Below are 15,741 nucleotides of genomic sequence, written 5' to 3'. Positions count from 1 at the left end.
GATTGGAACTGATCACTGGAATCATCAGCAAACATCCCCATTTCTGACCTTAAGATGGAGGAAAGGTCATCGATTAAAGCAGTGGAGGATGGTTGGGCCGAGGACACTGCCCTGAGGAACTCCTGCAACAATGTCCTGGGGCTGAGCTGATTGGCCCCCAACAACGACAACCACCTTCCTTTGTGCTTGGTATGATTCCAGCCAGTGGAGAGTTTCCCCCCGATTCCCATTGACTTCAATTTTACTAGGGCTCCTTGATGCCACAATAGGTCAAATGCTGCCTTGATATCAAGGGAAGTCACTCTCTCCTCAGCTCTGGAATTCAGCTCTTTTTTGTTCATGTTTGGACCAAGGCTGTAATGAAGTCTGGAGCTGAGTGGTCCTGGTGGAACCCAAACTGAGCAAGTTATTGACAAGTAATTGTTTGATAGCACTGTCAACAACCCCTTCCATTACTTTGCTGATGATTTGAGAGTAGGCTAATAGGGTGGTAATTGGCCGGATTGGATTTGTCCTGCTTTTTGTGGACAGGACATACCTGGGCAGTTTTCCACATTGTCGGATAGATGCCAGTGTTGCAACTGTATGGAATAGCTTGGCTAGAGGTGCGGTTAGTTCTGGAGCATAAGTCTTCAACATTGCAGCCAGGATGTTGTCGGGGCCCATAGCCTTAGCTGTATCCAGTGCGCTCAGCCGTTTCTTGCTATCACGTGGAGTGAATCAAATTGGTTGAAGACTGGCTTCTGTGATGATGGGGACCTCAGGAGTAGGCTGAGATGGATCATCCACTTGGCACTTCTGGCTAAAGATGGTTGCAAATGCTTCAGCCTTGTCTTTTGCACTCACGTGCTAGGCTCCGCCATCATTGACGATGGGGATGTTCATGGAGGCTCCTCTTCCCGTTAGTTGTTTAATTGTCCACCACCATTCACAACTGAATGTGGCAGAACTGCAGAGCTTTGCTTTGATCTGATCTGTTGCTTTGATCTGATCTGTTGATTGTGGGATCGCTTAGCTCTGTCTACATCCTGCTGCTTCTGCTGTTTAGCATGCATGTAGTCCTGTGTTGCAGCTTCCCCAGGTTTGCACCTCATTTTTAGGTCTGTCTGATGCTGCTCCTGGCAGGCTCTTCTACACTCCTCGTTGAACCAGGGTTGGTTCTCTGGCTTGATGGTAATGGTAGAGTGAGGGATATGCCAGGCCATGAGGTTACAGATTGTGGCGGAATACAATTCTGCCGCTGCTGATGGCCCACAGCTCCTCATGGATGCCCAGTTTTGAGCTGCTAGATCTGTTCTAAATCTATTCCATTTAGCACGGTGGTAGTGCCACACAACACGATGAAGGGTGTCCTCAGTGTGAAGATGGGACTTTGTCTCCACAAGGACTGTGCGGTGGTCACTCCTAGCAATACTGTCATGGACAGCTTAGCTTTCTTTATTTTTGTGTGCATTGATTGGTGCACTGAGCATAGTTAGTTGAGTATAATTTTAGTTGGGAAAATTGTGGCGAGTTAAATGTGCACGTCGATATTGGTGTGTATTTTTTAAAAAGACAATTAAAGGAACAAATTGAATGAATTGCGGGTGCATAGTCAACTTGGAGGGTATGACATTTGGCAAATGTCTCAGTAATGTCTACCAAGACGGTCAGGACTGGGAACTAAATATACCAGGTTAGAAGGTCTACAGGAAAGATTGGGAAAATGGTAGTGGGGGAGGAGTAGCCTCAGTGATTAAGGATAAAATCACTTCAGTAATAAAAGAGGATATATGAGAAGTAAGCAGGCAGTGGAGACTTTATGGGTAGAATTAAGAAATAGAAAAAGATTTAAGACTGTAGTGGGAGTTGTGTATCGGCCCTGTGGTAGCAGCTGTGAAATGTTAGAAAGTATATATGCAGAGATTAGACATGTAGCAAAGGCAGAGGGGTTTCAGTGGGGGATTTTAACTTTAATATAGATTGGGATAAGCATGTCAGAAAAGTAGTGAATTTCTTGTGTTCAGGATGGTTTTTTAAAACTATGTCCTAGAACCAAGCCATATTAGATTTAGTAATGAGCTAGATTTAATTAACAGCCTAATAGTGCATGAACATGTATCTAATAGCGATCATAATATGATAGAGTTCAATGTAGTGTTTGAAAGGGAGAAACGCGAAACAGCTACGAAGATTCTAGATTTAGGCAAGGCATACTTCAATGCGATGAGATCGAGACTGTCCACAGTAAACTGGGCAAACCTGTTAATGGGTAAAACGACAGAAGATCAGTTTGTAGATGTTCAAAAAACATTTGTGATACAGAACCAATTTATACCCCTGAGGGGCAAGAGCTCTACTTTTCCCCCCAAAACCAGCCATGGATGACTAAAGAGGTAAAGGACAACATCAAACTAAAAGAAAAAGCATACAAAAATGCAAAAACTAGCACCGATCCTAGTAAATGGAAGAGGTACAAAGAACAACAAAAGGCTACAAAAAGGGAGTACAGTACTAGAAGAAACTTGGAAGGGATATCAAAATCAATACATTTTTTACAATTATATTAGGAAAAAGAGGGTGGTCTGAAGCAATGGTGGGCCCACTGAAAACTGATACTGTAAATGAAAAATAAGGAAATGGTGTACATGTTGAATAATTACTTTACATCAGTATTTACAGTAGTGGAAAACCAGAAATCCCAAGGAAACTAATATTGAATCAGGGATGAGGACTTACTAAAATTAGTGTAAGCAAAATAACAGTAATGAAGAAAATAATAGCACTAGAAAGTGACAAATCCCCAGCACCAGATGATTTCCATCTCCGGGTTTTGAAGGAAGTAGGTGAGAACATTGTAGATGCCCTAACTATAATCTTCCAAAATTCTCTTGATTCGGGAACTGTTCCTTTTAAATTGGAAAATTGCGCATGTCATTCCGCTATTTAAGAAAGGAGAGAGAGGGAAACCAGGGAATTATAGACCAGTTAGTCCTCCATCTGTTGTTGGGGAAATTACTAGAGTCTATAATTAAGGATAGAGTGACTGAACAACTTGAAAATTTTCAGTTGATCAGAGAGCGGCAGCATGGATTTGTGAAGGGTAGGTCATGCCTGACGAAGTTGATTGAATTTTTTGAATAGGTGACTAAAGTAGTGGACAGGGGAATGTTATTTATATGGACTTCCAGAAGGCATTTTATAAAGTCCCTCTTAAGAGATTGTTAGCTAAAGTTGGAGCTCATGGAATTGAAGGCAAATTATTGACCTGGTTAGGAGATTGGCTGAGCAGCAGGAGATGGAAAGTAGGGATTATGAGCAGGTACTCCAATTGGCAGGATGTGACAGGGATCTCTGTTGGGGCCTCAACTAGTCACCGTATTTATTAACAATTTAGATGATGGGATAGAAAGCCTCATGTGCAAGTTTGCCAATGACACAAAGATGGGTGGCATTGTAAACCGTGTAGATGGAAGCATAAAATTACAAAAAAGATATTAATAGATTAAGAGAATGGGCAAAACTGGCAAATGGATTTCAATGTAGGCAAATATGAGGTCATCCACTTTGGACCTAAAAGGAGTGCAGCTTAGGTTTGCCAGAATGATACCCGCACTTCAAGGAATAAATTACAAGGAGAGATTACACAGACTAGAGTTGTATTCCCTGGAATTTAGAAGGTTAAGGGGTGATCTTCTGTGCTGTAGTGTTCTGCGGTTCTATATTAAGGGGAACTGAGAGGGTAGATAGAGAGAAACTATTTCTGCTGGTTGGGCAGTCTAGGACTAGGGGACATAGTCTTAAAAATTAGAATCAGGCCTTTCAGGAGTGAAGTTAGGAAACACTTCTACATACAAAGGGTGGCAGAAGTTTGGAACCTTCTTCTACAAACGGCAATTGATGCTAGGTCAAATGTTCATTTTAAATGCGAGACTGATAGCTTTTTGTTAACCAAGGTTATTAAGGGATATGGGGCAAAGGTTGATTGATATATGGAGCTAGGTCATAGATCAGCCATGATCTAATTGAATGGCGGAACAGGCTCGTGGAGCTAAATGGCCTGCTACTGTTCCTATGTTCTTAACGACAATACTACTAAAAGATTTATGTTCCTACAATGCCACTCAACCCCGGAGGCCCAGAAAGGGACAATTGAAATTGTGGAGTCTCACTCCTGCAGGAAGTAAATTGTTCCTTGAGGTTTATTTACATTTTTAATTCTTTAATTTTTTTCTTACTTTTCCTGCCTGTCTCTTTATTCAATCTTTCGATCCCTCTCTCTTTTTCTGCATCTAATTTGACTCTAATTCACCCTATTTCCTCCTCCATCGGAACCTGTTTCTTTTTCTATCCTTAAATTTTGTTGGTTAAGGTTCCAAAGGCTCTGCTGACCTCGCCCATCGTTATCAACTCACTCTTCCAGCAATTTGCAGCACAAAAAGAGTTTGAGCTGAAGGGTGAGGGGAAAAAATCCAACTCTCAGGGCAAGTTGCGAGATGCCCCACTCCAGCAAATTCTGGGCCAGTCTTTCATGCCCAAGCAGCTAGATTGTATTTTATATAGTGTCTCACCCTTCAAGTTGCATCAGGTCTTGGTTTACATGGGCTGGTGCAAACAATGATGCAGTTTTCTTTTAATGAACAGCTGATATAAATTCTATTCTAAGTATTCTTTGAAAACTAGTCATTGCTTAACTAGGATTTCATTGCATTCATGAAACAACTGTATCAAATGTTTTGCTCTAGATGCATATTATTAATAGTAATTTAAACTAGTACAAACTGGGTGTAGATATAATGGTACTGCTTGGAAGATGCCAAATTAGATGTTTCAAATGTTGCAATTTTATATTTTGCCTCTGGGCTTATTTTTTTAAGATAGTGTGTCCATCTCTGTAGAAATCTGCAAATAAGATTAGCGAAATTTGGATCATGTCTCTCGTGTGTTTTCTCACCAGTAAAATTAATAGTATCAATGATAAGCAAGTCAAAATATTAAATTCCAAGTCCAGTTTGTTACTCCAACAACAATATAATTGGATATCTTGAGAATAGGCTTTTTATAATTTGTCACATGTCTTGGCTAGTGTTGTTAGTGTGTCATGTTATCTAGATGCTTGAGTGTATTTGCTGAGTTACAGCAGTCATTTTGTAAAGGACACGCGTTAGCATCATGGGCTGTTCACACTTCATAGCTAACATTTTGACCATGATGCCAGAAACTACGCAACAAATATTCTTGTACAGCCAGAGTATAATGCAATAGAGTAAAAATTGTATTGTAATCAATTTTACATTTGTAGAGGCAGTGAGAAATTTGTTCAATTGCACAGTTTAAAAAAAAAAAAAAAACTAGAACAAGTCTTATTTTTGATGCAGACAATTTGGATTTTTTAATCCACAGGGAAAGCCCTGCACACAAGATATGGAATGTGGGAAACAAAATCCAAGGGAGCAATTTAATTTGGGTCAATTTGTTCTTTTTAAAAATGAGCTGGATTGAAAATCTGTTGAAAAGCAGAATTGAAGGCTATGGCGATAGTTATAGACTCTTGAATTTTTTTCCCCATGGGAGACAGGAGAAGAAAATTAGTGTTCACTGAAAGGGAGAGGGTCAACATGTGAAGTGGGAGGGACATCTATGATGGAATAACCACACATGGACTTCGATGGAGTGGGCTTGATGGGCTAAATGATTTCTTGGCTTGGATTTATTTTTATGTTTCTCATTGAAAGCAAAGGATTTTTAGATTTATGTGGTAGAAATTTTACACCTGTGAATTTCCCATAATCCTGAGTTTACCTGAGAATTGGATTGCTTTTGTGGTAAAGTAGGCATTTTTTTGTTTTAATATTTCTCTTGACCTCTCTATTTCTATCTATTCAATACACAGGAACAACTAAGGCAGAGGACCGTGGTGCTTTGCTGAAAATGTTCAATGAACCAAACTCCAAATACTTCATATTCTTGCTGAGTACCCGGGCTGGTGGTCTGGGTCTGAATCTTCAAGCTGCCGATACTGTTGTCATCTTTGACAGTGACTGGAATCCACACCAGGTGTGAGATGTACTTTAATACAAAGAGCATGGTCATTTTAACTTCAAAAGTATATAAAAAAGCATAAGAAACTTTTTTGAAAATATTCAGTAACTATTAATATTACATGTCAATTCTATGTGTGTGCCCATTTTTTAAAATTCTAATTCATCTTGTAATGCTGGTGAAGATTAATTTTGTGTCATTTTTCAATTTGTGGTTGTACAGCATAAATATAATTGCAGGAGAGTTGTTCTAAGACTTCCAATATCATTATTTTTAAGTATTTTTCTCCCTGCACTACAGCTCCAGTTGAGAGGTTGAAAAAACAATCTTGTTTCCAAGCTTTTAAGTGGAGCTATTTGCCAGGAGGTATATGAGAGCATTGCAGAATTTTCAGACTCTATCCTACCATTTAATGCCACGTTATAGGTTTGGATTCTTCAGTAGTTTGGACCCTTTCTGTTGCTTGTTGCTGCAGCAGCTGGATCCTAAACTACCTAGAAATCAAATTATAGCTAATCATGTGGCAGTCCTATTTGACAGTCCATTTTTTGATCCCCTCTGGATCTGCAACTCCATGCAGTAGCAAAGCTTCTTCTGCTTTGTCTCGTGGCCACCTCTTGTGCAGCATCAAAAGCACAGACCATCACATTCTTTCATTTTGAGGTGGGTGGCCTCGAAAGGGAGAAAAATCACAACTTAAGAGCAGCACTTGTGGCTATTAAGTAAGCTGTAGGATAATTGTGGATTCTCTGATAAATTATTGGAGCCAAATTTTGCTGAAACTTCTTTCTTTTCCTTTATTCATTCTTTCTCCTACTCGTCCCCAAGGATTTGCAAGCCCAAGATAGAGCTCATCGTATTGGACAGCAGAATGAAGTCCGTGTCTTGCGCCTCTGCACAGTCAATAGTGTGGAGGAGAAGATTCTTGCTGCTGCCAAATACAAACTTAATGTAGACCAGAAAGTTATCCAGGCTGGTATGTTTGATCAAAAATCTTCAAGTCATGAGCGCCGAGCTTTCCTGCAGGCTTTGCTGGAGCATGAGGAGCAGAATGAGGTATGTGTAATCTTTTACAATGATTAAAATCTGAGCACTCTTTACTGCAGAGTCTGTACATCTACAGGAATTTGCACTAGAAAATATTTAAAAATATTTAAAAAAATTCACCTCGTTAAAGGGTACAAGGATTAATAATATTTATAAAAGGAATGAGAGATATTTGATGCGTTGTGTTAAATACCTTAGTATATCTATACAGAGAATAATTAAATTGTTCACATTCGATTTAAAGCCATCATTGGTATACAAGTATAGAAAACTACAGTACTAGCTCAAACTAGGAATTACCATCACAATTATAAATTATGTTCCTCTAGCTGTAGGCAGCCTTCATTGCATTACCTTGATAGCTCCGATCAACAGAGCACTGATATAGAATACCCATAAGTCCTATATGGTGGCAGGTAATTGACAGCATTCTGTTGGCCCAGATTTTCCGACCGCAGGCCTCCCGCGGGCGGAGGGCCGCGATCTGGAAAAATCTGCGCTCTTACCTGAGGGCTCCTGGGAGGCGCAGAATTCTGATGCTGGGCCTCTCCAAACTGCTGGTGCGCAGGGCCCACGTATCCCAGAGGCACAGGTAGTTGGCAGCGTCCCTGGGATCACGTGGGCCACGGGGAGCCAATCGGAGAAGGGAATCTCCCTTCATACATTTGACAGGAAGACCTGTCAAATATATGAATGGAGATCAATGAAAAAACATAGTAAAACTTCAAAAAAAAAATTAAAAATCACATTTTTAAAATGACTTGAAATTGCATAAATTAACTATTTTAAACAAAAATTTAAATTTTTGAGAAAAACAATTAAAGTTTTTAACGGGGCTAAAAATAAACTTACCTTTCTTTAAAGTATTTTTAAATGATAAATCAGTGGGAACTTTTTTAAAAACTTTTTTCAACTCTTATCCTGGTAAAAGCAGGCCTTACGCCTGCTTTTACCAGGCGCAAGAATTGTAAGTGTTTTCTGCGGGCGGAGGGTCTCCAAAAAGCGGAACTCTCCGCCCACAGAGGCCCTTCTCCCGGGCAGCCGGAGGATCTGTCAAGAGCTTTCTTAACAGATCGGAAATGCCGGTTTCCAGCGCATGCGCAGTGCATGCCTGAAACCGGCATTTCCGATGTTCCTACGGGTGAGTACACAGCGCGTACACACCCGTAGGGATCGGAATTTCTGCCCCATAATGTGTTACTGTTTTAAAGCTAGTTTTAATTTTATTTTAAACCAGCATGTCAAACAGGTTAAGTAAAATACTTGATAATCAAATGGCAATTTGCTGAGCCATTTTTACAATATACCATCCTTTATCTCAGGAACCATCTATCCATGGCCTTTGGATTAGATGCTTTGTGGCTTTTGTAAGGCACTATTAGTTTGCCTTGATTGTACTTGCAGAACTTCCTCACTTCTGAGATGATGAGGAGAAGGGATCTCTTCTTTTGATTGGGCTATAATTCTAGTCCATTATCAACAGAATCTGCTACAGAAAAGCTACTTTAGGGAAATTCAAGTAGTAAAAAGAACAAACTAGTATTTTTGCATGTATACTTCTGACAATGTGTCCTGTTATTGCTGGTGCACATTGTATCCAAACTAACAAGATCTGATTGTTTACATAAAAAGGGTAGGTGTTTTTCATTCCAACAGTAAATCACAGTTTAAAGTGTATACAGTAGATTTTCAAAGGCAAAAATTAAGCTCATCTATGTACATACATCTTAAAACTAGATAAAACAGTGTGAATTTCTGCAGTACACTCCGCCATCATTATCACTCATATGGCTAGAGGAAACCCTTCACTAGTCTATGAAGCAGGAGAGAAAGGCTTCTGTAAGTTAAAGATTTTGAAAATCTCTGTGGCATACATGCAGACTTTGTAGAATAAAACCACATATATCCATACCCAGTGACAAATGCTGTGAGACATGAGACCTGGTGTGTTTTACAAAATCTGTTTTATTTGTTAGATTTAACTACAGAACACCTCATTTTAATATCAGTTTGGTTCTTGTTATTCAGTCCTTTTATTTATAGTGAAGGTAGAAGGTAAATATTTACAAGCTGTCCACGTGAGTGCAGGACTTTGTGTATACTATGCCATCTATAAATTGCAATGCACCAAATTGTTCAACGGTCGTGGGAATAAAGTTGTGATTTGTTTTGTTGCTATCAAAATTGAGCAACTACCTTTAGGACCAACCTGTTTGCCTCATAAAACCACAAAATATTGAAGTGAAATCTTCAAAATGTCAGTTATTGGCTTTCTGCAAATTTGAAGAATGTGCCATTATCATGGATTTTGAAGTATATATGACAAAATGAATTGCTGGCTGGTGTGGATTATTCCATTTCCATCCAGTTACATCTTTAACCTCAAGTTCTTTGTTATGCTCGATTATCAGTACTTCTGTGCAGAGATTAAAAAGTGAGCCACAGCTTTTAGATTTTGATTACTAAATTCAAAAATAAATGGCAGAGGGATGATTAATTCAAATCTGAAAACTTGCTGCAGTGAACTATTTTGCATAGCAGCTACTGGTTGTCTTTTTGAGTTCTGCATCTCTCGTCAAACAGTATTGTCGCCTACAGTCAGTTACAAATTGACTTGCTGTAATAAATATTCACTTTAGTGAATTTGCATTCACTTTAGCTGCAAACCCAACAGTAGGAAGCCTGTTTATTATGTAGCTAATACTGATGAACAAAAACAAATGGACATGTATATATTAAATGAAGTTTAAAGCAATTTGCATATTTTTTCATGAAAAAAATGCCCTCTTCATAAAAACAATAAATAAATGCATTTTCTGCTTTTAATTATATTATAGAAGCTTATGGTGGAGGGATGGAGACCATAAGCATATAGGTGTTATGGGAATCTTTCTGGTAATACAACAAATGTATTTTTATTTTAGTAAACTTAACATGCTAGAAAAATTCTCTGTCAGAAAGTCAGCAAGTTCTTATGGGATTTTTTTGAGTAAACCTTCTATAATTCAGTGAATTTACATGTTTACTGTACAATTATCTACAGGCCATCAAACCTCTGTCAAGGTTGTGGCAGTTGAGATGAGTATTTCTGTTTACAGCAGGACGATATCTAATATTGACCTGAGTTTAGTTAATTTATTTTAAACTAACATTGTATTTATAGTACCTTTTTAAGAGGGCCATTGTTCTAGTTATGTTACAGCTGCAAATATGCATTTAACAGGACTGAAAAATAATTGTGATAAATTGTTCTGAGGCTGTAATCCCCTATTTGCTAACATCAGAATATTTTTCATAGAAGTGAGATTTTGGTTAAAATTCTTCCTTGAAAGGCATAGGATCAAAATTAATCTGACAGCTAATATAGCTCATATTTTTAACCTGACATAAGGAATGACCATTCCCATTGTCCAAAGTTTTAAGTTGCCTGAATTCAGCAAAGCAGTCATAACCAATTATTTCCTCTTAGAATTTCAATTTACTCTCAAATGTGCAATCCTCAAGTGTTCTGAACCATCTTCTGCTGTATTGTTGGAGAAATCAATCTTGTAACCTTGTATTCTTTCACCACCAGGGGGACACCAGTGCTTCACCTTCCTGCAGTACTACCTGGGTAGGATAACCTCACTGGCCAGCTTGTGACCTATAGCTGTGCTCAATAACTTTAAAATCAGTATATGCTACAAAGAGTGTCTTATTTATATGCTGTATTTTATTTAATCAGCTGATTTAGTTTTAATAGACAGCATAATAGCAGGGTTGGAGTTTTTCAGTAACATGTTTTGTCAATCCAATCTTGTAACCAAAATTGGTAAATAAAGATCTGATTAAACATACTGAAAAACTTCTAACTCTCAATAATGGATGGCTATGCACATACTGTTAACCAGACAGTATGTTTACTGTGAACTTATTGATTCAGTAGTTTGTCTTTTATAACATTTATTACATTCAAGCTTTCATGATATTTGGCAATGTGATTGATCAACAATAACAATGTAATGTTCTTATATCTGTAATTATAGGCGATTGACTGAGTTGTAGAGGTAATGTAATTTTTGGGAATGGATAAGATTTGTAATATTTAGTGACTGCCCTCCCAGCCAATGGTAGATGGTGAGAAAAGAAAGAGGAAGAATTGTGGAAACTGGGGGAAATGAGAAACAAAGGGGCTAAGTGAAAGGTTCCGATGAAGAGATGAAAAGTGAAAAATGTACAGTGAGGGCATTAGTGAAATAAAATTGTAATGAGGAAAAATCAAAAGGTCAGTGTATGGAAAAAAGCATTTAAATAATTTTATTACACTGACATTTTTGATGACTGGATTCTAAATTTCCACAAAATATGTAGGCCATACTGGGGATAATATCAAGATCTTTTAAATTAGTAGAACAAATAAAAACATGTAGTCGTGTCATTATTTGAATCATGCAATTCGCCTTTTTGCTACAATATTGTACTAGAGTTATATCTAAACTTGGCAGATACTGATGGACTATACAATTTTTGTTTTAGCAATGAATCTTAATGCTTACAAATAATGACCATTAAAGTTGGCTAGCTCTAATTAATAGGATCTGCATAAATTTAAAGAATTGTTAATGGTCCAGAAAATCTATACTTAAGATCTTTTTATAGGTCACTCACACTAATGACGTGCTACTGTAACGAATGAAATGGACAAGTAAATCTAAAAAGCCTCTAACACATGGCAATTGTGTTATATTCTGCAAGGATGCCCTAATTACAATGTGTTTGCATGTATGTGTGATTTGATACGTGCTTCATTTCAACTCTCTTGATTTTCTCCTTCCATTGGCCTAAAATAATAATATACGCTTCTGTTCTAAATTTAGCCAATGTTCTCACCTGTTCTCTCTCAATGTGCTGACTCTTGCTTACGTATAGTTCCAGCTGCACCACCAGCCCTCTGGGATCTTGCTTAAGTGGCCACTTTTCCAATGTGAATTTGGGCACAGTCGACAGGCTATTTGAATGTGGATCAGTAGTATCTGAACACGATCGTGTTTTTCTCCTCCGTGCCATTCCATTTCATCCCCCAATCAACATTCACGCTTTCCAGCGGGATAGCAATCGGGACTGGGAACCTGGGCTTGACCCAGCCCAGGGTGAAGCCAATTGCAGCGTCCCAATTTTCTGCCTCAAGGATCAAGCCTGGAACCTTCCTGACCTGTATGGCTTTGCACTGCACCACATAGTATTTAGCCACTAAAGCCATCAGGGAAGCAGTAGTTTAAAAATACTTCATGGGCCAGGGAAGGGGGATGCATAATGAGTTTGAATGTAATCATGCTGCTCAGCCACGTCTGACTTCATGATCTTTTTTGGAAGTATAAAAGAAAAACTTCTGCATCATGTGGTAAATGCACAAAATTGTCTTGTGTGAAAATGCATCATTGTGATCAAGATTTTTTTTTTTTTAAAAAGACTGATTTCTAGTGCCTGAAAATTGATGTTTGGACTGTAACACCAGCTGTGTAGAGCTAAATTAAAGTGACAGTAAGTTGAATTGTCAGAAATTTGAACCATAGATTGTGAAAGCAAATCTTAAAAGGTTTTTGTGTGCTGGTGATTTGTACATAAAAGGATGTTTTCTTTTTAATAACATAAAGATTATTTACCTTGTACTCGACTTCATGTACTACTGGTTTCACCTGTGCTATAACATACAAGTCCTTTGTGGACTTGTAAGCATGATGAATTTTGTTAATTGTGCTACACAAATTTATCTACTCATTATTCCCAATATCAACACTGATATAGTTTAATGAAGGTCTACTGCACCATGTTTTAATTCTGTGTACTGGAGACAGATGAAGATCGGATGAAGTAGGGAACTGAGATATAGTTGTCAGATAACTCCAGAGTTGATTTTAATAATCCTAATGGCTAGGGAAACGATTTAATTTAATTCTGGTAAATATCAAGATGTATGCGTTGGTTTTGCATTTCTGCTTGAATAACATGATTAATGTTTGATTTTTATCAAATTCAGCACACTGACGTTGCTTTCATTGTGTCCATTGGCTTTGAAAATTGAGTGTTTGTGAAATTCAAGGCCCTTTCTACCATGTTGCATTTTCAGTACTCAAAATTTTGACCAAATTGAATATGAGGTCAATTGGACTCTTTGGAAAAATTGCGTTGTCTCCAGGAATTTCCCTTCTACTATGTCAGTTTTTAGTTTTACCTCCATGGAAAACTGAGACTGCATTGAAATAAATGCACCTCACTCAGCACTAGAAACATTCCTCATCTTCTGTATAGTCAAACTAGCTCACAGCGGTGTACAGTCTTTATTTCCTGGTGCTTAGAAAAGAGTCTGCCAGAGAGTTTGAGTAACCCATACCCAACAGAAAGTCTCCACCTTCAATAAACTAAAAGGCAAACATAGAATCATAGAAACATAGAAGATAGGAGTAGGCCATTCGGTCCCTCGAGCCTGCTCCGCCATTCAATGTGATCATGGCTGATCTTCCAAATTCAGTACCCGGTCCCTGCTTTCTCCCCATACCCCTTGATCCCTTTTAGCCTTAAGAAATATATCCAACTCCTTCTTTAATATATTTAATGAATTGGCCTCTACTGCCTTCTGTGGTAGAGAATTCCACAGGTTCACCACTCTCTGGGTGAAGAAATTCCTCCTCATTTCTGTCCTAAATGGCATACCCTTTATCCTTAGACTGTGACCCCTGGTTCTGGACTCCCCGACCATCGGGAACATCCTTCCTGCATCTAGTCTGTCCAGCCCTGTCAGAATTTTATAAGTTTCGATGAGATCCCCTCTCATTCTTCTAAACTCCAGTGAGTACAAGCCCAATCGACCCAATCTCTCCTCATACGTCATTCCTGCCATCCCAAGTATCAGCCTGGTGAATCTTCGCTGAACTCCCTCCATGGCAAGAACATCCTTCCTCAGATAAGGCGACCAAAACTGCACACAATACTCCAGATGTGGTCTCACCAAGGCCCTGTACAACTGCAGCAAGACATCCTTGCTCCTGTACTCAAAGCCTCTCACTACGAAGGCCAACATACCATTTGCCTTCTTAACCGCCTGCTGCACCTGCATGCTTACCTTCAGCGACTGGTGCACAAGGACACCCAGGTCTCGTTGCACTTCCTCTTCGCCCAATCTATTGCCATTCAGATAATAATCTGCCTTCCTGTTTTTGCCACCAGTGTGGATAACCTTACATTTATCCACGTTATATTGCATCTGCCATGCTTCTGCCCAATCACTCAACCTGTCCAAATCATCCTGGAGTTTCTCTGCATCCTCCTCACGGCACACACGCCCACCTAGCTTTGTGTCATCTGCAAATTTGGAGATATTACATCTAGTTCCCTCGTCTAGATCATTAATATATATTGTGAATAGCTGGGGTCCAAGGACCGATCCCTGCGGTACCCCACTAGTCACTGCCTGCCACTGGGAAAAAGACCCGTTTATTCCAACCCTTTGCTTTCTGTCTGCCAACCACTTTTCTATCCAAGTCAATACCTTGCCCCCAATCCCATGTGCTTTAACTTTACACGCTAACCTTTTATGCGGGACCTTATCGAAAGCCTTCTGAAAGTCCAAATATACCACATCCACTGGTTTTCCCTTATCTATTCTACCAGTTACATCCTCAAAAAATTCCAGTAGATTAGTCAAGCACGATTTACCTTTGTAAATCCATGTTGACTTTGTCCGATCCTGTCACTGTTTTCCAAGTGCTCAGCTATTACATCCTTTACAATGGACTCTAGCATTTTCCGCACCACCGATGTCAGTAATTCCCCGTTTTCTCCCTACCACCTTTTTTGAATAGTGAGGTAACATTAGCTACCCTCCAATCCATGGGTACTGTTCCAGATTCCATCGAATGTTGTAAGATGATCAGCAATGCATCTACTATTTCTAGGGCCACTTCCTTAAGTACCCTAAGATGTAGATTATCAGGCCCTGGGGATTTATCGGCCTTCAGTCCCATCAATTTCCTTAACACCATTTCCTTACAAATACTGATTTCTTTCAGTTCCTCCCCTTCATCAGACCCTATGTTCCCTGACATCTCTGGGAGGTTATTTGTGTCCTCCTTTGTGAAGACAGAACCAAAATATGTATTTAATTGGTCTGCCATTTCTTTGTTACTGTAGTGTATGTACCTTTAAGAGGAACTATGTTTTTGAAGCCCCTGTATACTGTAGTACCAGTAGTGACCACTCGGGTATATAAGCCTGTGTAGCATCTTGTGCAGTTAGTTCACCTCCAGACTTTGTTCAGTAAACACTTGTTAAATCAACTCCTGCATTCCGTGTCTCCATTAACACACGGATCTAACAGTGGCGACGAGTTAGAAACAAACTTACCTGCAATTCGGCAGCACCTCAAGGAGATCGATTCCTCAGACTAAGGTCGAAGCCAGAAGCAAGAAAAAAAAAACACTGGTTTCACCAGCTAAACTGGCTGGTGGCAGGTAGTGCACTGATCCTTCCTGGGCTGCGGCGGGCTAGAGCTCGATCGGGTGGCTCTGCAACGGGGCCGGGCAGCAAGTCAGGAAGCAGAAGCAAAGAGAGAGAGAGGGTGGAGCACTCAAGGCGCAGCCGGTGCTGCAAAGCAGGTCGGCGTTCAGACCGAGCAGAGGGAGGGGAAATTCCCAGAGG

General features: G+C 39.4%; 1 protein-coding gene across 5 annotated transcripts in view; it reads left to right on the top strand.

Annotated features, from left to right (window-relative positions):
* Positions 1-15,741, top strand: part of smarca2 (SWI/SNF related BAF chromatin remodeling complex subunit ATPase 2) — a 179,628-nt gene that overhangs the window by 118,510 nt on the left and 45,377 nt on the right. For all 5 annotated transcript variants that reach the window (XM_085984253.1, XM_085984274.1, XM_085984260.1 and 2 more), the window contains exons 25-27: positions 5,873-6,036; positions 6,850-7,077; positions 10,643-10,681. In XM_085984253.1, the coding sequence (XP_085840379.1) occupies positions 5,873-6,036; positions 6,850-7,077; positions 10,643-10,681 (431 nt within the window). The remainder of the gene's footprint in view (positions 1-5,872; positions 6,037-6,849; positions 7,078-10,642; positions 10,682-15,741) is intronic.

Source organism: Somniosus microcephalus, chromosome 1, assembly GCF_052327205.1.
Source record: "Somniosus microcephalus isolate GS21.2 chromosome 1, FLI_Smic_1.0, whole genome shotgun sequence".
Lineage (NCBI taxonomy): Eukaryota > Metazoa > Chordata > Chondrichthyes > Squaliformes > Somniosidae > Somniosus > Somniosus microcephalus.
The sequence above is the reverse complement of the archived record's forward strand: the minus strand, read 5'-3'. Positions and strand labels throughout refer to the sequence as shown.